At 33.6% G+C, this 27,738-nt stretch overlaps 1 protein-coding gene across 2 annotated transcripts in view; it reads left to right on the top strand.

The window, feature by feature from the left end:
- LOC149421057 (ATP-binding cassette sub-family G member 1) overlaps positions 1–27,738 on the top strand; it is a 138,338-nt gene that overhangs the window by 30,676 nt on the left and 79,924 nt on the right. For both annotated transcript variants that reach the window (XM_089635769.1, XM_089635771.1), the window contains exon 2: positions 15,370–16,098. In XM_089635769.1, coding sequence (XP_089491895.1) covers positions 15,843–16,098 — 256 coding nt within the window. In that variant the 5' untranslated portion in view covers positions 15,370–15,842. The remainder of the gene's footprint in view (positions 1–15,369; positions 16,099–27,738) is intronic.

Genomic DNA, 27,738 nt, shown 5'->3' with positions numbered 1-27,738 from the left:
ATAATTGTGTCTTTGGGCGCAAACACATCCAAAAAAAGTGCGTTTCTTAACAAATTTGAAATGTTCTCAACCTAAAACCTGTTCTAATTCTAAAATGTTTTTTTTTTTTACTTTTCATCATTTTAAAAACATTATCCGATAAAACCGTAGTAAATTTCGCTTGTGATATTCCACCCTTTAATGTTTTTATGGAAGGGTCTATTACAATCATACCTGAATTTTGATATCAATTTAGTTTTTGTTTCATGAATATCGGCCTTATTAAAAAAACATATTTCGTTTTCTAGAGCTAGAGTTTTTATGTTTTTTTTTTACATTAAGGCGAAGCTTAATGCCAAATCACTATTTTGATGTGATATCTGTGTACATTATGAATAAAAAAATATGCTTTAGATAAATTGAAGGTTTCTCTATCGCTTCGCTTGAGTAGAATACAATTCGCTTGAGTAAATAAAAAATATAAATGCAAACTACTAAAAAAAATATTTTTTCAATAGAAATGTATGAACGCATAAAGGAAACAACTTTAAAAAATACAGTATTATAGCCAAGATTATCTCTGACAGTTTCACTTGATTAACTTTTTTGCTTTCTTGTAAAATTATTTACAAAATAAATCAAAACCAGTTTTGTGCTTGAAATCGAACATTTCTAGATTCCGTTTGTCAAGCGATTCTAATGCCTATTACCTACGATATAAGGTATACCATGAATATACACATTTTTGACTTGTAGCTTCCTCTTAATCTTATATGTACAGTATCTGACATTAGGTACATATTGATGTAAGTGGGCTATTGTCACTATTTTAAAATGATTTCTCTCGTAGTCTCGTAGGCATATCGTCACCTTAAAGCAATAGTGGGATATCTTGAAAAATGCTGTTCTGAGATAATAGGACTTTTAGGTTTGCGTGAGCTCTAGCAGCATCAAATCAACTAATCTTGCAGATTAATGATATAGTATAAGAGAGGTAAATTATTTAACATCAACACAAAATTGTAATAATGGAAAAATAATTAATTTTTTCATACTAATTTTGACAAAGTATACGTAAATCTGGAAATATCTCACTGTTGCGTGGAGTGTTTGGTAATCATCTCAAATTATCTCAGTGTAGCATAGTAATAATATTACGAGTTTAGATGGATAAATGAATTAATAATTGTTCCTCGGGAGATTTTTTCAATGTGTACGACTGTTTCAGGCTAGTAATTGCTTTAAATAATTAATAATTGCTTAAAATAATTAATAATTCTTATTTCTGCATGTTTTTCCATGATGTTTATAATCATAAATACATTTTCAACAGTACACACCCACCTACTCCTATAGTTTGTCAATACGACAATTGACGATAGTAAGGTGGAATAAAAATGAAAAAAATATATATTTGTGCTTATAAATTTATTTGTGAGAAGCGTTATATAATGTATGTAACAAAAATAACAGAAAAACCTTAAGGATAAAAGTATGTAACAAAATTAATAGAAAACCAAGAATAAAAAGTAGGTATGTATCAAAAATAACAGAAAACCTTTAGAATAAAGGTATGTAATTTTTTTTACAGAAAACTTTAAGAACAAAAAAATAAAACAAATATGTGTTGATTCCCTGGAAACCTACAATGAACCTTCATCGTTATTTTCTTCTTGTACATCGCAGTCTGTATTAGCAGTATTAATTAATTCAAAACAAATTATGAGGTTTTTTTGGTATAACACCACTTTGGCAAACAAATAAGAAATCACGATTTTTATTCGGTGGAATTGTAGGTGGAACTGTATAAGCTGGTCCTAGAATTATACTATTCTCATTCCGAACATTCTTTAGTCGCTCTCTCACATTAATGCTCTGATTAAATGGATCCTCGGTGTAGGTGCTTTTGTATTTGATAACTAATGATTCGCCTTTAGTGATCTGTAAAATCTTAACTTTATTCCAAATACATTTATTTTTGTCCATGTTTATTGAGAAATTTTTTCCAGTATTCTCACATACCTTCTTCCAGTCAATGAAGTCCGTTGTTTCCATTTCTGTTAACTTATAACGAGGTTCATTCTTCTTGGAACACTTTATGACCATCGCTAACTCCGTTGGAATAAATATTAGGCCTTGTTTTAAAATCCTGACCTTTTCTCTGTCGATGCAATAATTGATGGAGTCTCCTTTGTTCTCTGAGTGCCCAACAATTAGGTATATATGGGTAATGATTTGAATATCAAGTGTTCATAGTGCATGCATGTACATAGAAAATAAATAAAATTGTTTTTATTCTGTGCCACACAGTTATCAGAATAAAAGATCACTTCCCGTTTCCCTTGGCAAAGGTCTTTTAAAAATGTGTACAAACAGGTAGATATTTCAATTATTACAATTATACTAATGATATTTCAATCTTTTAGCTACACCCTCATGCCGCATGTAACAATGGCCCTGTCGTGTTTGGTATTGTAAATACAGAAGTTATAACGTTTAACTTGCTCTTATAAAAAAATAGATATATTGCCATTTGGCAACTGCATAACAGCTTGAAAGTCATAAATGGCAACTACAGTATCATCAGTGGTCTTGGTAATGTTTTTATCTTTTTCTTGTCGAGATAGCTTTACATTCTGAATGTGTTCAGAATATTATTATTTTTTCTAATATCTCATTTGCAGTACTATAGTTGTATTATACACAAAATCCACAAAGTTTCTTTTTTGGTTAAAAAAAATATATATTGAATTTGGTATTGAATTGTATGTAGAGTGTGTAACATAGAGATAGACCTACCGAGACACACTTCTATTTGTACAAATTGTACATCTTTTGGATATTTGGAGATCCGAGATGATCCTGCACGATAATAGTGCGATTCCACTCTACTAAAGCTGTTGATGTGATTCATAACACCATCAACTAAATCATCCTTTTGCAGGAAGCTGTCTGTTTTCTTTTTTAATGCAGTGCTTATGGTATTATTGCTTATATCTAAGGTTGCCATAAAAAAATCTTACACATACGTATGTTATGTCCATCTCTCTCAAAATAATAACCACTATTAGCTAGCATTCATGGAATCATAAATATTAAAATATTTTAATCGATCAACTTCCAAAACAGATTCAGAACATTTGTATTTACAATTAGTACACAGTACAGGCTTAATTTGTTTTGCTCTGCGTATTTTTCCTGACTTTGCTACATACTCCTGACCAGTATTCACCTTCAGTTTATTTATGTTTCTCTTCCAAGATCACCCAACTTGTTGAAAACTATAGAGCTACAGTGAGACAATACATTTATTTCAGTATTTTAAACGACCTTTTGAAAGCAACAGTGGGACAACATCAATATCTCAGTGTTGCTCTGAGTGACCGAACATTTCAATACTGAGATTTTACTTGTAACACTGGCAATTTTTTTTTTACAAAATATCCCAGTAATGCATCATGTAGAGCTCAAAATTTTACATCGAACTGCATACTTATCTCAAAAGTGTATTTTTCGAAGATATCCCACTATTGCTTTAAGGTGACGATATATTCTTATGTAGATTCCTGTCGAATTTTTTTTTTCTAAAACAAACGAAATTTTTGAAAATAGTATTGTGATTAATAAAAGTGCATTATCATTTTTTTATTATTAAGTCGGTACATATTCGAGTTTTGTTTATATAAATATTACTATCTACTCATCACGCGTTGCTGTAAATCAGACTGTGTCTGCAGATAGAGAAACAATAGCGCGTTTTGCTTTTTTACCTGTCACAGTAGACATCAATATAATATATTACATATTTAAAAACACCCGCGTATTGTAATGTACTTGGGAAGAACTTTCGGAGATTTAAGATTTTGAACAAACGAACATTTACAGGTATAGATAGATGTTGAAAATTAGTTGCTTACTAAGGCATTTCAAATTTTTTTCTTGAATTTCCCTGTTTTGTATTGTGCCATTTTGAATTTGGGAGGCGGGTATGGGTACCGCCGCCCCGGGAACCATTTATTGACGATCAAGAGTATTTGTGTCATTGACCAATAAAATAACGACAAAACAAACCATAACAGAAAAATACATAACGACATACCTAATACCTACAAACAATTCTGATAAAGTACATCTTTAAATGACAAATGAAGTGTTTTAATGATATATTTCCAAGGTTTATAATATCTTCCATCAAGGTCACCCCAAGTGATTCGTTGTGTTTGGTGACTCAGCAGGGGTGCCCGGGTTCATGGGGTGAGGTTTATCCGGGTCTTGGTGGCGGATGTGTTTCTCCACTGTTTGGTAGCCCGAATCGGAAGAGACTGGTTGAGGGAATCCTTTTGACCTCTCCAACAGGACGCTCTCGAAACATCGCCTTGCACCGTAGTGGAATGGATGGATTCATACGTCCATCATTTCTGGACTCACTAATCCCCAGATTCCTACCCACCCCTCGTACCTTTTTCCTTCCCAGAACTCTCCATCAATTCTTTCCTAAACAGACCCTCCACACAGCAAACCCAAAGATGACATAGGCATATTTACTCGCCTACTTTGTTGCAACTCATCCCTTTCAATATCCCTTCCTGTAGACTCAATTAACACTCCGCAAATTATGGATACCATTCATATGTCCAGAATGGTCAGACTTGTCAACTCAAGTCAGGACCTTATTTTTTGGTATAAGCCTAAAGGATTTTTGTCAGTCATTACGCAAGTAATATTTTAATTTTATTTATTTATGTCTATTCTTGAATACACATTTTACAAATGATTACAGTGGTTTAGTGTATGTATTTTGTCAGCCATTGCGCAAGTAATATTTTGTATTGGTATGGCAGAAGTCGTGAACTCCAGTGAAAACCTTGTTTCTGTCTTGACTTGACTTTTTGAATTATTTTTGTGCCCTTTTTTTGTCATAGCTGTAATTATAATTTATAATTATTCTTTATTCTAACATTTCTCTTTGTATTAACTTCGTGTAATATGTAATGTGTTCTTTGGACTTGGTCCGTTAGTAAATAAATGAATAAATAAATAATCATATTATTTATTAGTGACACAAAGCTCTATCACGTACATACAGCCCTTTAAGAGATACAGTTTGGTTCAAAACAACGTTTTTGTAGATAGGCCCCTGTGATCCTAAACCCCTGAAATATTATCACACCCTTCGATATCTTTCAATTAAATGAAGTCCCCGCTTTACCCGGGCTTTACGCTGAGTTTTTCTAAATCTTACAGTATTTTGAACGTTAAGTGTTTAAGGCATACTTTATATTAAGGCATTTTGCATTAAGGGGAGAGAAGAGAGGACGGGGGTAGATTGTTGTTGTTGTTGCATGTTGTTTTAAAGGTTTTCTGATGAAAATACATTTAAATGTAATATTTTTTCTACTAATAGTATAATAACTATAATTTTTACTCAACGGTTATTTGTTTTATAATGCGCATGTGCTTTGTGCATGGCTTACGTTGTGACGTTCTATCCATCAGACAATGGGTAATTTAGTAGTCTCTAGTAGTGTTTTATTTAAATTTAGATATGTTTAATGTGTCCATTGTTATTTTAATATCATCATTTTTCTCTTTCATCCAGTTCAGTTATTGCTAATTGTTCGTAATCATTATTATTATCTAATTTAAATAATTAATCATGAATGTTAATATTTTATTTATTGATAATGAGAATATCCTACGTGTTTATGTTTTTCTTTAGTGTATCATTATATTTTGATTGTTCCGAGATTCAGCGAGTTATAAAAATAAGTTCCGTTTTTTTACGTCCAACTGACCTCCAACTCTCCCAAAGCTCTAAGTAAATCGACCAAATCTGGTCTACGCGCACCCCTTATCGCGTTCTAATGGTGGAGCAAATTTCGACGAGATATAAGTACGCAATAGCGCCTCTAATTGTAGCTATATGGGTTCATTATGTATTGTTATGTCCTATTTACGTTCGGAGTACAAAAGCTCCCGACCTATTTTTCGAGCCAGTAAAAACATCAAAAATATCATCATTGTAACTTCAACCCTTTTCACTGACTAGAACAGACCCGGAGAGCTTTTTTCTCCCAGTGTAAACAAATATTAGAGGTACAGATAATCTTTAAAGTGTAATCTAAAATGATTGAAAGATTACTGATGTTGTTATTTTACCTAAGACCTCTCGAATCAATTTCACCTGAAGTATAGAAAAATTTAAATTACTTTCGGCATACCACATGCCCACAATAACGCTACGAAATGGCCACAATTCTTCAATAGGGTTCAAACATTTTTTTGTTTGGTAGATTAATTTTTAAATTTGCTTGTCAAATCATTCCGAAAAGTGAGATCCATTGGCTTAGTCTTAGGACGGTTTGTTGTACAGAATTTGAGCAATCCATCAAATTTCAATTGATTCAGTTGATTTTCTAGTTCTTTGTAGGTTCTATTCAACTTCTTTTATTATTTAAGTTTTGTAAAACAATTGGCCAACAATGATAAAATAACAGAACTTGCAAAGAACCATCACAGAACATGAAAATCAAATTTTAAATTTGATGAATCGATTTATATATTAGATGAATATTGAATTAGACGAACAACAAATTCTGTGAAACAACGCAAACTTAGTGAAGTATTATTAGTTATTTAAAAGTACATATATTATGTTTATGGATTATTTATGAGTAAAAAACTGTTTTGCATTATATTTAAATCATCAAAATTGAATTGTAAAACATTACATGTTAAATGTGAAGAGACATTAATTGATAAATATATACTCATAAATAAATAAAAATATAATATTTTAAATAAACAAAAGAATCATGATGTAAACCACAACTCTAAACCTAAAATAATTACAGTAATAATCAGACTTATTCAAGAGTCAAAGAATTGCCACTGTCCTGAATTGTCCGGTTACCCATGCATAAAGACTTCAAGTATCAAGGTTTACTTATGAATAAAATACCATCTCAGAGTAAATACACAATTTATATATAAAAATATCGAAGATTTTAGTGGCCAATTTGTACCATTAAAATTAGAATGATCTGTAAAGATGTCTTCAACAATAACCTTCCAAAAGCAACGATGCATTCTAAAAACGACTAAGAATAGGTACAAACACTACGAACTTCTGATTCAACCGCATAGCCATTTCGTTTTTATTGCAAAAGTAGTATTAGAAACCGTAGTAGTTTAAAATATATTAATAATGACATAATAAATAATAATCTCTTATCTTGGCATGTAACCTTCCCATGCGATGTAATAAAAATCAATAATTTACATTAACATTCTGCCATCATACACTCTGTATACTGATGACTTGCTCCCTTGGCTGGCCGGTCTTTTCGCACTGATTATTGATTTTCTTAATCGGCGACCGTGCACTTAGTTTAAACGATATTGCATGGCACTGACATTGAACATTTTTATGAAATTGTGCCTGCAAATTCAATGTCATGCCATTCTCTGTCCCACGATAGGAGTATTGACCTTTATAGAGTTGTGTATTATCATGTGTTGCTTTTTGCATTCCACACATTGAATATTTGAAATAAAATTCATTTTCTACATTTTTATGCTGTAGATTTAAACTCAACGGAATTAATAATCGATTCCTGCTTAGCTTTTTGGTATTTTTGTGATCAACACAATCGAGACATTAAAAAATTGAATATTTCAATTAAAATTCATTCTGCATATTTCATATAAATTATACAAATAGATTGAAAATCATCCCAATGAATAATCGATACAAAAAACGTTTAAATAATGTTTACCCACATTCTATTTTTATATTGTTGGTAATTAGTAGCTTAGGTCCAATTTATTGAACAATTTAAATTGTGATAGAAACAATATTTCGTCTTGTACTTCACAGTTTAATTAATGCTACAAAGCTCTACAGAAGGGCTGGGGAACCTGCGGCCCGCGAGCACTTTCGGTAAAACCTGCTGATCGCAAAAAAAAAATAGTATGAAAAAATTACTTTCAGAACGCAAGAACGGTTTTCTTTTACGGCGTTTCAAATACGTTCTTAAGACATTGTTACAAAACCCGGAGAAAAGTATAACATTGCTGACAGGTGCCTACGTATACACCTACGTTACTAGAAAACACAAATAAATAGATGATCCTACATCCCTTTTTAATTTTATTTAATTTTTTTATTATTTTACTAATAAGTATTGAAATGTGTAATAAAAAATTATGAGTGTAATGCTAATTAAACTGGTCACTCGCTTTCAGATAAAATTACAGTTGTATATTCATCTTCAGATGTATTTAAGAAGGAAATCATTCTCGTGTTTGAAGTGCAGTTTTAAAATTCTAGTTGCAGACTGAGTGCTGCAAAAATCAGAGGTAGCCTTTTTCGTGTTCTGCGTGCAGTTTTAATCAAACTCGCACAAAGATTCAATCTTAAATTAAAAGCTGTTTTGTCCAGTTGCGGATTCATCTGCTGACGCATTTGGAAGGAAACCGTTCGCATGTTCTGAGTGGAGTTTAAATTTTATTTTCACACCATATGCTGCAAAATTTCAAAGAAAACCATTTGCTCATAATGATTATTTAAGTTCGTGGACTCTTACACAGAATCACTATTAAGTTTAAACCCGTCTCTGTTTGACACGCAACTTAAAATTCGATTTGTGGACTCGTATTTTTTATTCGAAGAATTATTGTCAGTTATGATAATAAAATACAATCGGTTCTTGGTAAAATGAGGTTATAATAATACACCGAGGTTTCCGAGACCCCCCCTTCCTCCTTCCAATATCTAAATGCAGCCCGCTGGTGATACTGCAAACATCCTAATGGCCTCCGACGGTGAAAAGGTTCCCCACCCCTGCTCTACAGCAATAAAAATGTAATGGGTCTACATAAGCAACGTATGCAATACTACGTTTACAGACCGACGTGCATATTAATCCTATGCACCCAACATAATTTGAATCGTAGAATCGCGATATTTATAAATCACTTCGAAACGTCTCACTAATTAATATTCCCCTTCACAATCCCTTTCTCGTCCATCTGCTTTTATGTACATAATTTATATGCACCTTCATAATTCCATTTGTTTGTAATTTATATACAGGGTGTATCGGCACGTACCCGACAAACTTTAACCAGCTATTCCTTGGCACATTTGGAGTAAAAAATGTTATAGGCACTTTGCTGTCTGGTAACATTTTTTTTTAATGATAAATTTATTTTTCATATTCTCACCACATGTCACCAATGTTTTATCCTTTATCAAAGTTTGAAAACCCGTCTGGTAATATTTTGTTCGAGTTTCGTTGAATAATGTACGTACGTACCTACGTTGGCGCGCTTTTACAATCACAACGAAATGGCACGGCACCATTCGTCTCATTTTTAACTATTATTATTTAGTGTGTACGAAAGAGCGAGGACACTTTTTGACACACTTGCTAATAACAGCTGTTGAACACGAGAAACAATGCAAATGACAGTGACGGAGTGTGGATTTTTTATTTATTTTTTGTTTTTAATGGAAAAAAAATGTTACCGGACAGCAAAGCGCCAATAACATTTTTTACTCCAAATGTGCTGAGGAATAGCTGGTTAAAGTTTGTCGGGTACTTGCCGATACACCCTGTATATATATAAAATAAAATTCTATTAGTCGCCATTTTATCAATAAAACGAGCAACAAATTTCAATAAACGCCAAAAGTCAAAACAAATATAACCTCGAATCAATTCGCTGGACGCAATGTTGGAAGGCCTTTCACCTCCGCCATCTTTCTTTCACAGATTCTGGTCAGCGCCTTTCAGTGTTGCATGAGGAGCGTGGGATTAATTTGCGTATGACATGTGTGTTTCTTAAGTCCTTATTTTAATTTCAACACAGGCTTGTCCTAGTGAGGTTAAAAATTCTAACCTAAAAAAATTATACAATGTAAAGAAACGATAAATAAGTAAATTGAAAATGTATGGATTGTAAGTTGTTGTTCAGGATGTATTAGTGCGTTGCCTACGTTGCTTACGTGGACCCCTGTGTGTCCTGACCTTAATAGTTGCATTGACCTTGAAGTTTCTTGACTCAAGAGTAAAAGTAACTACGCGAGCTTTTAGTGTGACATACAAACTGCTTTGTAAATAGGTAAAACGATGAACCATAATGTGTATGTACTTATTGTAAGCTATTCCACATATAACATCATTACAACTTTTCATCCTCACTTTTTTTATTTTTTTACGGTTCTCAATTCGAACAAATAAACAAAAGATTTGAATACATTCTGTATATTTTCAGATTAGATTACTAAAAATGAATGAATCGAATGATAACTGGTAATTCGTAAAAAAATTATTGACGACATCGAAATATTGTGGTGTTATTGATAGGAGTGTAGGTAGGTACTTAGCGTAATTTTTCGCCTACGTTTTGTCTTTATTAGTTAGTATAATTAAATTTATCGATCTTAATATGTTGGTGTTATTTGGATCAGGTAGACATAGGTTTTTGCTTTCAAACAAACCAGTTTAATTTCTGGGTTGTTCACAATGTACAAGATATAAAAAAATATGTCTTATTAGTAGCGATGCTGGCACTGGACTCAATGGTTCCTAAACTGTCGACCTCAATGATACTATTGTGAATTTTGAATTATTGTATTTATGTTTAAAAATTACAACTATTCAAGAAAACACGTTACTTTCATCGTGGTAGTAGGACAAATTAGTTTTGCTTGATTCGTGCTTATTTAATGGTCAACGTTTTGTAAGAAATTCTTGGAAGATTGACACGATCCTCAAGAGAACTAGGGTAAAAAATAGCTCCCGACCTAAAAAGCACTAGGACTAGAATAATAACGAAATTAGACTGAATGTGATTAAAGTATGTGTAAAGTACGTGAGGTAAAAAAACGAATGAGGTGATCCGAAAAGAATGTATGGCTTGAAAAAACGTTTAAGAAAGGGACGCTTATTTGGTTTAGACACGAAAAGCAGATGGGTGAGAAAGGGATTATGAAGGGGAATATAAATTATGTACGTAAAAGCAGATGGACGAGGAAGGGATTATGAAAGGGAATATAAATTATGTACATAAAAGCAGATGGACAAGAAAGGGATTATGAAGGGGAATATAAATTATGTACGTAAAAGCAGATGGACAAGAAAGGGATTATGAAGGGGAATATAAATTATGTACGTAAAAGCAGATGGACGAGGAAGGGATTATGAAGGGGAGTATAAATTATTTCCATAAAAGCAGATGGACGAGAAAGGAATTATGAAGGTGCATATAAATTATGTTCATAAAAGCAGATGGACGAGAAAGGGATTATGAAGGGGAATATAAATTATGTACGTAAAAGCAGATGGACGAGGAAGGGATTATGAAGGGGAATATAAATTATGTACATAAAAGCAGATGGACAAGAAAGGGATTATGAAGGGGAATATAAATTATGTACGTAAAAGCAGATGGACGAGGAAGGGATTATGAAGGGGAATATAAATTATTTCCATAAAAGCAGATGGACGAGAAAGGAATTATGAAGGTACATATAAATTATGTACATAAAAGCAGATGGACGAGAAAGGGATTGTGCATATAAATTATGTACATAAAAGCAGATGGACGAGAAAGGGATTATGAAGGGGAATATGAATTATGTACATAAAAGCAGATGAATTATGAAGGGGAATGTAAATTATATACATAAACTACTAGATCTTGAATCGTTTCTTATTTCGACATCTAAGATGTTTTAATGAATAATCGCATGGTTCCAATTATTGACTTTTACAACTGAAATTAGAAGAAACTGAAACGAGAAAGATGACACGATCAAGTGAACCAGATATATAATATTTGAGAAGGGCCATGTCAAAAGCCACAAAAACAGAAGAGTATGTATCAGACGATGTATGAATGTGAATGAAGAAAGTAATGTGTGCCAAGACCAAGTTGTTAGTACTCTCTGTCTACTCCTGCGGTTGGTTAAACGGCGTTTTGGTTAGTTAGTTACAAAACTAAAAATCTATGTTTGTTAGTAATCGTTGTGGCCTTGAATTTCTGGTAGCTTCCTACTCATTAGCAAATACACGTTTCTCCTTCAAGGAAATAATTAAACTTAAAGCAAAAAGTACTTCTTTGTACTGCGTTTTGGTTAGTTAGTTAGTTAAAAAACTAAAAATCTATGTTTGTTAGTAATCGTTGTGGCCTTTAATTTCTGATAGCTACCTACTTATTAGCAAATACACGTTTCTCCTTCAAAGAAATGATTAAACTTAAAGAAAAAAGTGCTTCTTTGTACGGCGTGTGCCTCAATTGCAAACCTATAAAATGATGCATTCTAATATCCGCAATGAGTTATTTATTATTTAATGATAATGAATTACATTTAACATTTCTTACCTTTTTTCTTCAATAACACCAGGACACTAGCTTACCAAAATTCTCCTATTCCGAGACTTCACAATCTCGGAAACAAATATTCTGATCTGGGTGATATATTTCATTTGAAAACTAATCAGTATAAATGTTGTATATTCTATCACTTTTATTCTTCTAGACACAAATAGACCTATGTACCCATATAACTTCTCCGCTTCTACTATTTTGTTTTGTTGAATCCTTTAAATTCAATTATATGCGCGAGGATTCATTTTAACTCTGTTTACTGTGATACAAAATTCTGATTCGTGTTAACTCTGATACAAAATGCTTGTATTTTTTTTTAAAGAAAAGCCCACTAGGGCGTGTAATAAATAAATAAATTACTAATACAACACCTTCGAATCAATTCATCAAGAAAATCTCTTAATTACGTGATTTGCCTTTAAATTGACCAAAGGCTTGGATTGTCAATATCTTGGATAATAGATTCTATTATCTATGAGTAATACCTTATTGTAAATATAATGAAATTACTAATTTAACACCTTCGTCACTATTCATCAAGAAAAACTCTTCATTACGTGATTCGCCTTTAAATTGACCAAAAGCTTGGATTGTCAGTATCTTGGTTAATAGATCATATTATCTATGAGCAATACGTTATTGTAATTATATTGAAATTCTAATTTAACACCTTCGAGTCAATTTATTAATAAAAGCTCTTCATTACATGATTCGCCTTTAAGTTGACCAAAGGCTTGGATTGTCGATATCTCGGATCGTAGATTCTATGATTAATACGTTATTATAATATTCGTACTCTTATTTCATAACTAGTCTCATAAATAAATCTCCGGCGTTGCCCGGGTTTTACGCGGAGTTTTTAGAAACCAGGTGCAAACATTAATTGTCCTCTTATTTTGGTGTGCGTGGGCAACACTTCATCAAGAAGTGTTAAAATTCTGCTTTAAGGGGTGGGAGGGAAAAGGGATGGGCGTGGTTTTTAAAAATCTCATGCAGACTGTGACCTTTCTCTTGTTATGAAGGTCAAGTGTGCAAATAACTGTAGATTTCTGTAAAAATCAATTCCATGCTTCCCGCAACAGATACTCTTCGTTATATAAATAGATTTTAGTTAAATAAATTATTATAAGCAATAATTAGTCGCCTGTAATATCAATACAAATTGAAAATATCTAACGAAAAAAAATAAATGCTGTCGACGGAAATTGAACCCGCGCCTTCTGATGTCCGGTCAGACGCTCTGGACCACTGAGCCACGTCGGCTTATTTCCAACCCGCCAAATAATTCAATATGTACTAGTACTTCAATCAACAATTACTGCTTATTATATAATAAGTAAAATATTTATAATATAATAATAATAATATTATATATTATAATAATTTATTATCCTTTGTGCTATGCATAAAAACCTTGTCTTATAAACTTTAGTTTATCATTAAAAAAATAGATTTTAGTTGTTCACCTGTTATATAAATAGATTTTAGTTGTTCACCTGTTATATAAATAGATTTTAGCTGTTCACCTGTTATATAAAAAAGATTTGAGTTGTTCACCTGCTATATAAATAGATTTTAGTTGTTCACCTGTTATATAAATAAATTTTAGTTGTTGAGTTGTTCAATGACAAACATCAGTTTTATTCCAGTAATACTGATTGGTAACATAGAATCATAGGATAATTAATAATACTAATACCTAATTGCGGAAATAATTGAACTTGGCTCATGGCGATATGGAGCCGCATAGTATGCAATATGATCAATTCATTACATATTAATTTTCCACTAATCTAACGACTATAATTATTTCTCTTGAATTTGTAATTATTGTTATGTATTTTATTTTAATAAAGTTTGTGATAAAAACTTGTCTGCATCAATGTCATATTTCAACTTCCTGTCTGTTAAATGCAATAATGGAAAGTAATAATTAGAAACGTTTTTTTCCCGATAAAGCTAACGCAAAGTCTGCACCAATTGATAGATTCAAGATGTATTGTATCTGCCACATTAAGCAAAAGAACATATATAGTATTTATAAACTTTACTTGAAATGGCTTTAGCTGTGTTTGGTGAACAGATTTGAATACCCAGGTTTTTCTCAGGCTCTGCCTTGTCTCCTTCCCTTCCCCACTCTCTTCAGCATCACAAGATACCTAATTGGGGATGTCATAGTCTCACAAAACGGTTCCATGATAACTCAACACAGTGACAATTCAACACACCTTTAAAAAGTGGTATAAAGTCATTAGAAACGATGAAAATAAATAAAACCTAACCTAACCTACTTAACCCAGTCAATAAAGTTTTTGTTACATCACTTTCCATGACTTAATATAACTTTTTAAAAATGTGATGAATTATCATTTTGATGATTTATCCGGTCACCGGAGAAAACATACCGATGTAAAATATTGTTAATGACATGTGTTAAAAATCTGGTCAAATTATTCGTATTCCTGTTATAAACGGGATTGCAGGCATTTAAGAAATGAATTGACGGGTTTCCTAATAAACTGTCGATAAAACACGAATAAGTTATTAGGATGTCGGAACACGTGTTCATAAAAAATCAAATATTGTAACATTTCGTTATGATATTTATTAGGAACAGGACACGTGTTCAGATATATCCTGAATAGACTAATATTGTACTAGTAAAAGGATTGCAATCACGTTTTTAAACGATTTCAATAAATCAGCCACACTCCTTTTTCTCCGCGTGGTGATTGTACAGAATTATTTACGGAGGCTTTGGTTAATAATTTCTCTCTCAAATCTTTATCGAATATTGACTTAGATCACATTATTGGGTATATTTTCATATGAAGCAGATGATTTGTAATGAAACATGATAACTTAAAATAAAACAATAACTTCACTTTTATTCGTCAGATATTATTGTATGTTTTCAAAGATATTATTTATCATTATTTTAATTTTTTTCTTTATTTCACGACAGTAATATTTGTTTCTTTTTGTCAACAGGTGACGATGACAATGCCAGATCTGCAGTGCCAAAAAAACATCGTAAAAAAATAAAAATATCCATCAATTCTGTCGAATAATATTGTTAAAAACTCTTTGTCAGACTTTTGTGTACAATCATTATTACGTTATTAAAACGTAATTAGGATTTTTTGACGTACTGTACCAAATTAGTGGTTAAAAATTTAATTGACATAATTTGTTTCGTATAAGAGATTTTATGTAATTTCACTCACAAATATTTTACCGTAACATTAGGTTACCATTTAAATTATCTGACCGATTCTCCGTCTAATCTGACAAAATACACGTGAGATCTGACCGATTATTTGTCTAATCTGACAAAATACACGTGAGATCTGACCGATTATTTGTCTAATCTGACAAAATACAAGTGAGATCTGACCGATTATTTGTCTAATCTGACAAAATACGGGTGAGATCCGACAAATTGACTGACTGATTAAATCATAATGGAGAAATCGCCATGGCCCAATTCGTGTCAGGATGAGAAGTCTGGCCTGGGCTGCTGCAGCGCGTCCTCGGTGTCTATTTCCTCCGAGGGCGAGCGTGGGAAACGTCACAAAAAGCAGGTCAACAACAACCGCTTCCACCTCAACCAGCAGACCCTCAAGGAGTTCAGCTTCCCCAAGAGGAGACCCGTCGACCTGGAATTCAAGGACATCACATTCACAGTGAGGGAGTACTCGCTGTCCAAATTCCGATGCAGTGAGTTTTGTTTTCTTTTACATTTCTATTATTTTTTGTACATATACAACGGGAAATATTCCACAGCCTAATATTACAAATTCCCCAAAGTCGGGATATTATTTTTCAATCTGGAAATTTATTAATAATAATAATTATTATTATTGCATTGTTTTCCTGAGAAAATCACCTAAAGAAGATGTATTATATTTAAATAGTTAATATCGACGGTAAAATTAGATTTACGATTTTTTCAAAAAATTACGAAGCTATAAGCTTTCAAAGTGAACTAGGGTAAAACGTATACATATTGTGACATCATTAGACACAATCTATTCGAATGGCAGCTCTGCATATCTGATCCGCCAGTCATCGTATGTTCCGTGACATCACACGCGTATCAGCCGGCCATAAATATCTACATTTTTACGACTTCCCTCGTCGGTTCTATTCGGTATTTTCCTAGAGTTTTAAGTTCGTCCTGAGCGTACATAATAAATATGTGGGCATATTTTCAAAAATAATTTCCCGGAAATTAACCCATCACTCTTAATCAGCGGTACGCCTATATTATGCATAATAATCTCTTCGCTATTTACAGAAAACCACCTTTATTGACCTGTACTTTAGCTATTAGTGGTTGCTGCAATCCGATAAAGAGATGATAAGAGCATGTTTATTGTTAAGCAAACAATTAGATAATTTTTATGAGGTTTTGTTTATATTGTGTATTTTATTTCCTGATTAGAATATGTGTCATTCGTAGTATAGGGTGAATAAAAATTACAAGTTTCAATTCATCAAAACCACACATAACTATAAACATAATAAACTATAAACATAAAAATAATAACATAGCATTTATAATATAGCGCAGTTTAGTGTCATTTCACTTTAAGAACGCTGAGGGGGGCAGCTTAATTTTTTTTATAGAGCTTACAGGGAAGGAACAAGAAAGTAGTCAGAATAAACTAGAGATATGTATATAGAAGCTGACGTGACCCGGCCTTGCAAAGGGTTATTGAACAAGTCCGTCTTGCCGTGAAGGGGCCATGAGTTTGGGGGCCCCTTTTGAGAGCGATTGTTTTTCTATGGTGTCCTTGGGTGTTTATATGCCTATGTGGTGTGGGATACTCTTTGGGTGTGGATGTAGGGAGCAAAATATGAATGATTACATTCACTGACACACGGCAAAAGCGCCAAATTTTCTAGATCGAAGCGTAAACCAATAAATGCTTTAGATTTAGATTTTAATTTTTCAGTGAGTCTAACAATGTTTTCTTAAACGGAAATTGTATTGTTTGAAATAGAAACCTTTGCGTCAGATTCCCGCCCGGGCTTCGTGAGTTCAGAGCACTGCTAGCTAAATCTTTCATCCCAGTTTCCTAGCCAGATTGAATACATTACTTCGTCAAGGCCTAGGCTCGCAGAAAGCGAAAGTTAGAACCAATGCTTGCTTTTTGAATTCAGTATTTTTGGAACAACATTATTGTAAATTAGCTTTAGGGAATATGTTTAAGGCGATGCCATACGTAGTAATGCAAAATCATATGTTTTTGGTTTGAAAATTTGGTGGCCTAGAAATGTTTTTTTATTTAAAGAAAGCAAGACAAAAATATATATTACACTAAATAATAAAATAAAATACAGAAAAAAAAACAGAAAAGTTCCAATAAACTACTTTTCAGTAGTTTGTCGATGGCAACTTTTCATATAAAAAATATTAAAAAAAGATAAAAACTTATTTTACTTAATAACAACAGTGATAACAATAAAAAATAACAATTTGTTTCAAAAATATAAAAAGATATACACAACAGTGATAGTATCGACCTATAGTTTGTATTAGACTTATTCAGATGCTTTAATTAAATACTGCGAGTAGAATACCCATTGAAATAATCTAGTACTTTTTAGATAAGTCTTTTTATAAGCCCAAAAAAAAATAATGTAAAGGCCTATAAAAACTGCTTTAAAGTTCAAAATCTCCTACTTACGAACCCATTTTCGGTTATGATTTTATTGTATAATGTGGCAAATTAAGTGATTTATAAAATGATCGAAAAAAAAATATTTATGCCTGAACATCCACAAAATAAAATAAAAGGCACTTTTTGGCATTGTTTTTTTCTTGCATAAATCAAAACAGGCGGATGGTGTTAAGCGGGAATTTAAACCTTATCGCCATCTACGTAAGGGTTGTTATTGATAGCGGCTCAATTTAAAATATTACACGACGTAGTGCATCTCCTTGAGGTTATTAATCGATACACTATTTTTAAGACTTAATGCCTTGTTTGAAAATAGAATCTTGTGTTTGAATTATAATTATTGTGGATCTCGCTTGGCTTCCTGTTAGGATGATGGGTGTATTTTTTTATGACCATGTACTGATACAGAGGTTCAATATAAATAAGTACCTATCTACCAAAAAATTATATTTTATATGTAGGTGAGAAAGTCAAATGAAGTGAGAAATCCGTCTTATTGATAATTCCCATTAGGTACTAACTAATTGACCTACTACGTGTTGTACGAAGCACTGATCGTAAATACATTAGTAAATAATGCTGTTTCAATTGAATGCGTCGTATCGTGTTTCCTGAGCTTGCATAAGAAATTAAGAAAGGTTCTAAGTTACCGCTTAGTGAAACTTTAACCTCTCCAGCGTTTTAGGGTCATATATGACCGGTCATCCATGTTTTATAAAAGTTTTTTTTTATCTTAATAAATATAAATAAATCGTTAATAATTGTTTTAAAGGTATCGTTTTATAGAATTACTAGCTGACTTGTACCCGGCATTACTGGGGGTTATCCATAGGAGACATATACCTTCACAGACTTTTCTGTACGCCTTTTTAAGATATACAATTCCGTAGTAGATTATTTCGAAGAATCTCATAGGTTTAGCCAGCGCTAAAAAAATAATAAGACTTGATTACTAAGCATCGACTTTTCTCCACTTTCTAGAAATATAATATGCATGTGTTAAAGAAATTCTCTAAATTATATTGAAAACCCTGTCAAAATCCGTTGCGTAGTTTAGAACAAAGCACACAAACAGACAGACGCGGATAGCGACTTTATTGTATACTATTTAGAGATTTCTCATTCGTAGTTAAATCTAGATTTAGTTTAGCCAAATATGCATCGTTGTCGTAATAATGTACTTCGCTACGCTATGTAGTTTGCTGTAGACAATGAATGTATGGTATTTGCAAGGTCGTCATAATATAGTGACTTGCGATATACTTGGTGTTGCGTTACCTCCTTCGTTAGCCAAGGTTTCGGACAGCATTACAGTGTCCATCAGGGCAAATGTGTGATGTGATGATGGACAATGTAATGCTGTCCGAAACGATGGCTAAATAAGGAGGTGGCGTAACACGGCATAATACCCCAAAAATAAATCACAACAATTCCACCGGAAAACCAAGTTCGTTGAAGCTTTCCTCAGGAAGAGAATAGGTAATGATAACACATAAGAATAATTAGATGCATTTTGCCTTTGACGCTGTTTTGTACAGTTGCGACACATTACGCTATACGCATCATGGCTTGGCCTATTCAGCATATGGCTTGCCATACACTAGCAATGGGAATGTATGGCGAGCGATATGCTGAAATAGGCCAAGCCACAAAAATATAGCGCGCTTATAGCGTGGTCTGTCACAGGCATAATAATAATTATATATATTTCCTTCAAGAAAATAATCAATCTAAAAACTCGATGGTTGAACGCCCGCCACATTAGACACTTTCAACAAAATGATCAACAGCGCCATTTCCATTGTTTTTAAATTGCTGCTTCGAATAACGGTGCCCTTTCTCGGCCCGTCAGAATTTGGTATAATTTATGCTTGGGATCAGTCGTCATACATAGGGTATTGGCCTTCGTGGGGTCTTCAGGAATCCAACGGGGAGTTGACTCTTCCCCCATGGGGCCTTCGGGGAACCAAGGAGGAGTGGAGAGGAGAGATGAGACCATCTCCCCTCGTGGGACCTTTAGGGAACCAAGGAGGAGTGGAGAGGAGAGATGAAGCCACCTCCGTGAACTCTTCTCTCGTGGGGCCTTTACTGAACCAAAATGGAATGGAGATGAGAGATAAGGCTCTCTTCCCTTGTGAGGTCTTCAGGGAACCAAGGGGGATTTGAGAGGAGAGATGAGACCATCTCCCCTCGTGGGACCTTTAGGGAACCAAGGAGGAGTGGAGAGGAGAGATGAGGACACCTCCGTGAACTCTTCTCTCGCGGGGCCTTTACTGAACCAAAATGGAATGGAGATGAGAGATGAGGCTCTCTTCCCTTGTGAGGTCTTCAGGGAACCAAGGGGGATTTGAGAGGAGAGATGAGACCATCTCCCCTCGTGGGACCTTTAGGGAACCAAGGAGGAGTGGAGAGGAGAGATGAGGACACCTCCGTGAACTCTTCTCTCGCGGGGCCTTTACTGAACCAAAATGGAATGGAGAGGAGAGATGAGGCTCTCTTCCCTTGTGAGGTCTTCAGGGAACCAAGGGGGATTTGAGAGGAGAGATGAGACCTGAGAACGCACAACCAGAAGACATAGCCACATATCCAATGACAACCCTGGTGAACTTTATAAAAGGGACCGGGCGACTGTTAAAGGAATGAGGTAAAATGGGAGATAGCACAATGGGACTATGGCCTAAGTGCTCACGGGAACTATATATAAACCGTTTCCGTTCTATAAAAAATAAAATAAAGAGGGTATTGGCGATCAAAATGCATTTATGTAGATAAATATCGTAAGTTCATATTTATAGAATTAGTTAGAATATGATTATATTGGTGAAGCCTAACGAACTCACTATCGTAACATTGACTCGGCGATCAGAAAGTGGATTTTCTCTCGTCTCGTTCCATTTACCGTGATCTTAAAAGGCTGGACAATGAGTTACGTAGTAGTTATAGCAAAAAGGTAAAATAAATCGTACAGCCTCCAACGCGAATTCGAGAGAAAAGTGGATCAAGCCTTCACCTACCATTAATAGATATTATGCCGCTTATACTTCCGATGTAACATCACTCTCTTTCTCATGCATCTAATAGCAAGAATTGCAGAGTCATAATTATCTCAGTTTTTATTGTAAATCTTTCAAAACTCAGTACTTGCTACCTACATCAGTTTAATTTCAAGAAATCTCTCATTTTTCATATTTATTTGTGTACAATAATAAACGAAGTTAACATTTTTACAGTTTTTCTTAATTCGTATTAGGGGAGGAATGCAGATCACGCCAAACTCTGGGAATTGAATAAAAATGCACTTTCTAGATGAAAAAAGTGTGTAGAAATTCATTAAAAAAAGAATTAAGGCGCGGAAGAATAAATTGAGGGAGATACAGCCGATCAAAGTTTAATAAATTGCACTTCGCGATCTGATATTATCACCATATTCGGACAGTCCGCCGCCATATTTTGTCACGAAAATCAAATTAAAAACTTTTAATACTTTTGAAATTTCAGTAGTGCCATCCAAAAAATAAAAAGTGTTGCCATATAATAATATCAATGCATGGAAAATTCTGAAAATTAAATATCATTTGCCAGATTGGTAGTTTATTATTTACAATCTTGTAAATACTTAATTTATGTATATATATAACCTAACCTAACTGTGATTTTCTATAACAAAAAAATTACCCTTTAATAACGCCCACTCGCGTCCCCTTTAGAGTTATATCCCAGTTTTCAAGTAGTTTGTGGGCTACGCTAGGTTTGTATAGACTGGTTTGTGATTTAATTCTAATACCTTTTTCCCATGTTCTTCTGCCTACTCCACAGACATAGGAATTAATAGACGAGAAGATAATGGCGAGGGGTAAAATCAACTGTTGAAGAACGAAGGGAGTAAGGCTGACTGTGATTCGTCAATAAATCAATCTGACAGTAAATAGGCATCTCGCATTATAATATCACCATTTACTTCTTAAAAGTAAAACTTGCTTTTGAATCAATAGACATTTTTACATGGGAGCGCAAATTACTCGCCACGTTATGAACAAATTTGCGAAGTCCAAATTCGGCAAAAAAATTCGGTTGTATTTTCAGAGTCAAATATTTCGTTTAAGTATTTAGTTAAGACACTTTTATAAATGTTCATAATTTACTTCCCAGCAACCAACCGGCTTTGTGTTTCGCGTCCAGACGTTTCTCGATGTGATAGTATATGTTTCTAAAACTGATCTATATTATACGATGTGAATATGCTTAAAATAAAGTAAAATAATGCTTATATATGGAATGTAATACGACAATTGGGTTTATTCTCTTTTTCACATCTATTTTTACAAGTTTTCATAGTACAAGTCAACATTTTGCCGTGTTATTTCGTAAAATGAACCGATGATGCCTCGACCATAGTTCGCACAAGAATGATGACGTCACGTTTTCAAATTACACTTAAGGCCATACGCGAGCACAGCCGGCTCCAATGGAACCGGTATGGGGAGTGGGGATAATACGCTTTTAATCACTTAGGGCAGGTCTACTAATATTCATATGTCTATGGCCTACTCTAACCCAAACTAAACACCTAGCCTATTTTGTAAAAAAATATTATTATTATATGGCAACACTTGGTTGGCACTACTGAAATTTCAAAAGTAAATAGTTGTTAATTTGATTTTCTTAAGTCATAATTGATAAATAAAACATGGTTTCTATGTATCGCGTACGAAGTTTCAAAACCCTATAACTCAGTTAATAGTGCCGACTCCCACCTAATTCTTTCAGATTCGGATTCCCCAGCCCTAAATTAGTCTAAATCAAATTCAATTTCGGTTATATTCCCATAAACCGAATTTTACCCTCAGATCGCGAAGTGCAATTTTATTAAACTTTGATCGGCTGTATCTCCCTCAATTTATTCTTCCGCGCCTTAATTCTTTTTTTAATGAGTTTCTACACACTTTTCTCATCTAGAAAGTGCATTTTTATTCAATTCCCAGAGTTTAGCGTGATCTGCATTTCACCCCGTATTAGTACGATATAAAGAGTTTTTTAATCTATTTTGTAACCAAACTGAATAATAAAACATTTGTTGTTTGGTTGGGTGTAAAGCTGCCGACTCTAGTATGTTTTCAGATGAATCATTGTCAAAGCAACCCAATCAATTTCGTAACCTAACTGGATAATAAAGCATTTGTTTTTTGGTTGGGCGTAAAGCTGCTGACTCTAGTATGTTTTAAGATGAATCATTGTCAAAGCAAACCAATCAATTTTGCGGAAGTTATATTAATGGCATACATTTATTTTTATCAGTTGACGATCAAGTACTGATTTCGATACAGTTTAAGATGGAGGACATCATTTGATATCTGTCGGCTGTCATTGTTTTAAGTAACTATATTATATACAATTGCATCTCTATTTCATGTCATGTTTAAAATATTGATGAAAAACTAATTATAAAATAGTTTTTTTACTGATTGTGAACGTGTTATATTATTTTTAACTAAACTTAAACTATTATTATTTTTGATGATTTGTTGACGGCAATGGAAAAGGCAAATGACGCTTTCAAATGATCTATGGTTAATTTCAAAGAGTTGCCATTATTTGGCGATTTAGTACCGCATCAAAATATTATTTATGATACAAATGGGGAAAAACCTGTGTTAAGTGATGCACGAGGCATTATTATCAAGGTTTTGACATTCAAGGACTTTGAAAACCTTTAAAACCCCTGATATAAATCGCGTAATTAGATTTGATTGTGTATCTCTAATTTATGTATTATGCTCTCAACAGTGATATCATTGCAAAGCGTTTCTGAGAAACAGCTTCTTGTCTTGCTTGCCTCGATACCTATTGTTACAAGCGAACAAGGGACCACAATATAGGTTTACGGTGATCGGATTTGAAAATAACATTTTTTTTAAATTATATTTTTACAATGTCACTGAAATTTTCGTGTTTGAATTCGATTAACTTTTTAGAAACGTGATGTATTCAAGTAATGCATATGTATGAGTACTGTGTTCGCATACAAGCTGCAAAGCTAAGTTCGTACGACTGTAGGTTTGCCATGCCCCACGAGCAGCTCACCGGCTATTTATCTACTAACGATTTTCTATGGACTTGAATGAAGCGGTCTAATAGCGAATGCAGAGGCATTGAATTGCGAAGAAAGTGGGACAACTAACCGAGGCTAGTTTCCGCACAGTATCAGCACTGTTTCTTTGGTAATAAAATAACTAATACTATTAACGTTAACTAATGAGGACGACCATTAAAGGTATCTAGGCGATGCGCGGGCGAAGAAACAACTAGTCAAACTTAGAATTTTTATTGAATGTGAGCTTACAAAGTTAAAATTTTATCGAAAAACACAGTAACATGATATTGTTAAACATTGATCAATACACACAGTAACATGATAGTGTTAAACATTGATCAATACACACAGTAACATGAAATTGTTAAACGTTGATCAATACACACAGTAACATGATAGTGTTAAACGTTGATCAATACACACAGTAACATGATAGTGTTAAACATTGATCAATACACACAGTAACATGATATTGTTAAACATTGATCAATACACACAGTAACATGATATTGTTAAACATTGATCAATACACACAGTAACATGATATTGTTAAACATTGAACAATACACACAGTAACACATAGACATATGAATATTAGTAGACCTGCCCTAAGTGATTGAAAGCGTATTATTCCCCACTCCCCATACCGGTTCCATTGGAGCCGGCTGTGCTCGCGTATGGCCTCAAGTGAATTTAGAAAACGTGACGTCATCATTCTTGTGCGAACTATGGTCGAGGCATCATCGGTTCATTTTACGAAATAACACGGCAAAATGGAGGCTTGTGGTATGAAAACTTGTAAAAATATATATGTGAAAAAGAGAATAAACCCAATTGTCGTATTACATTCCATATATAAGCATTATTTTACTTTATTTTAAGCATATTCACATCGTATAATATGGATCAGTTGTAGAAACATATACTATCACATCGAGATACGTCTGGACGCGAAACACAAAGCTGGTTGGTTGCTGGGAAGTAAATTATGAGCATTTATAAAAGTGTCTTAACTAAATACGTAAACGAAATATTCGACTCTGAAAATAGAAGAAATTTATTTTGCCGAATTTGGACTTCGCAAATTTGTTCATAACGTGGCGAGTAATTTGCGCTCTCATGTAAAAATGTCTATTCATTCAAAAGCAGATTTTACTTTTAAGAACTAAATGGTGATATTATAATGTGAGATGCCCATATACTGTCAGATTGATTTATTGACGAATCACAGTCAGCTTTACCCCCTTTGTTCTTCAACAGTTGATTTTACCCCTCATCTTTAATTTCTAGTGTATATATTCATATGTCTGTTCAGTAACATGATATTGTAAAACATTGATCAATACACACGTTAACATGATATTGGTATCGTAATTTACATGCTTTGTCTGATCAAAACCAACTATAATATAATTGTTATATCACCGGGAGGATAAAGATTTCCCAGAAACCTAACCTGACGTACCTAATATGTACGTACGTACCATATTTGTTACAGGCCGTGGTATACAGTGTATACACAATGAACTGACGATTAAAGATATTTGTTTTCGGACTTTGCACTTGGTACTAAACCCAATGAAAAAGTCCGAAAACAGTCTCTATCGGTTACAACTAAATTAATAAAGATGGCGATGCCTATATCTATCCCAACGTCCGATAGAATAGATGACTGGAAGAAGGAAACCTTCGAAAATAGAAATATGTCACATTCAAAACATATTATATTATTTGTTTGCATATATTGGCATTGATTAATAAGAATAACTTTGATGCACGTATATAATGCTTCACCTTAAAATAACAATGTTGATAGTACCTACTATTGCTATTCTCCTGCGTAGGTTATTAAATAAAACTTTCCTAAATGCAAATTAGCACGCAGAGATAACAGTTTGTGAACCAATTATTAAGGTTATGTAGGCACATACCTTAATGGACCAATATGTATCAACAAGAGTTATTATTGTAAACCAGTGATAAACCTGCGATAAATAATATAATCAATTCTGCTTTGTGAAGTTCAAATCCGGAGTCAGATGGCATAATTACTGAACAATACTGTACCTTGTTATTCTCACAATAACACAGTCATTGAACATTGAATTTTATATGTATTCGCATTCGCGTAATGATTAAGGATAAGTTGGTTCACAGAATTTGAACAGTTCGTTAAATTATAAAGTTAAAATGTAAATGTTCAATTGAGCCGTCGTTCAATTGAGTCGACTCTTAAAGCCGTCGTACGAAAATATTGAACTGGTATAGTGGCTCCCGCTCTTAATAAAACGAGTCATTACTCATGACCGTTCGCTAATTGAGGCTGTTTCACATGGATAATAAAAGAACTTGAATTTAAAATTCACAGTCTTGATTTTTAACTTAGAAATTTTATGAATTGTTCAAATTCTATGAAACAACCCAATCTAAGAGAAGCATTGACTACAGAAGCTTTATCAATAAGAAAAAAGTCTTGTATCCAAATTAGTTCCTGATTTGTATTCACTTAACAGCAGAGTCGGGTCTAGGGGTATATACTCGTACGTGTAAGATCACACTTTAGGTTAACTGTAAAAACAACTGTGCTGTATAAATTGGTTGTTATCAGTTGGTTTCAATTAAATTTGATTTTGAATAAATATTAAATTGTTGACTTCCGTATTCGGAGGATCCCTATGACCCCGAGGGTAAGCCGCCACTGTTTTTAGGAAATCACAATATTACATCATTATTTGTTATGTTCATTGTCTGCATACTTTTGATGATGAATTCTTCTCGGAAGGTGAAAAACTTTCAATACTTATTATCACCATACATTTGCATTGCCTTATCTTCTACACCATCGATGATTCGTTCATAATTCACAATTGAGCCAGCTCTTTGTGATGAGTATTATAGTTTATTTGTACGACTCCCGGTAAACCGTAACACGGCTCAATTGAACGGTTACTTTTTTCTATCAGGAGATTAAAATGATGCAGGTATTAATTGTTATTACATACTCAGAGAAGAGAACGGCGTCTGACAGTACAACATCTTGACTTGGATATAACCTACACCTTCTAACTACCTAGCATCTTATTTATCTCCTGTTACGAGGCTGCGTACCGGTAACGAGAGTCGTACGATCATTTATACAATGGAAGTTGGGAGCCGTAGCGGAAGAACCGTAGCGGGGGAGCCGTACCGGGGAGCTGTATCGGGCGAGCACAGTATTCTCATTATGAGCTCACGGCTCCCGTTCAATTGAGCCGTCGTTCAATTGATTCGACTCTTAAAGCCGTCGTACGAAAATATTGAACTGGTATAGTGGCTCCCGCTCTTAATAAAACGAGTCATGACTCATGACCCTTCGCTATTTTACACTCCATATTGTGCCTTTATTTTGTACGACAAAGCACACGAACGTAACATTCTACAGGAAACATGATCATATAAATTTATAATTTTTGGATTTTTAGTTTTCAGGCAATCTAAAAAGGTATAATAATTAATATAATTATATTCGTGCTTGCAAAAAACTTTTTTCTCAATATCATCTCTCAATTCCTCGAGAATGTTCTTGATTGCACAAAAAAA

The sequence above is a fragment of the Hesperophylax consimilis genome, chromosome 9 (genome assembly GCF_061612785.1).
Source record: "Hesperophylax consimilis isolate HC1 chromosome 9, BYU_Hcon_1.0, whole genome shotgun sequence".
Taxonomy (NCBI): Eukaryota; Metazoa; Arthropoda; class Insecta; order Trichoptera; family Limnephilidae; genus Hesperophylax; species Hesperophylax consimilis.
The sequence above is the reverse complement of the archived record's forward strand: the minus strand, read 5'-3'. Positions and strand labels throughout refer to the sequence as shown.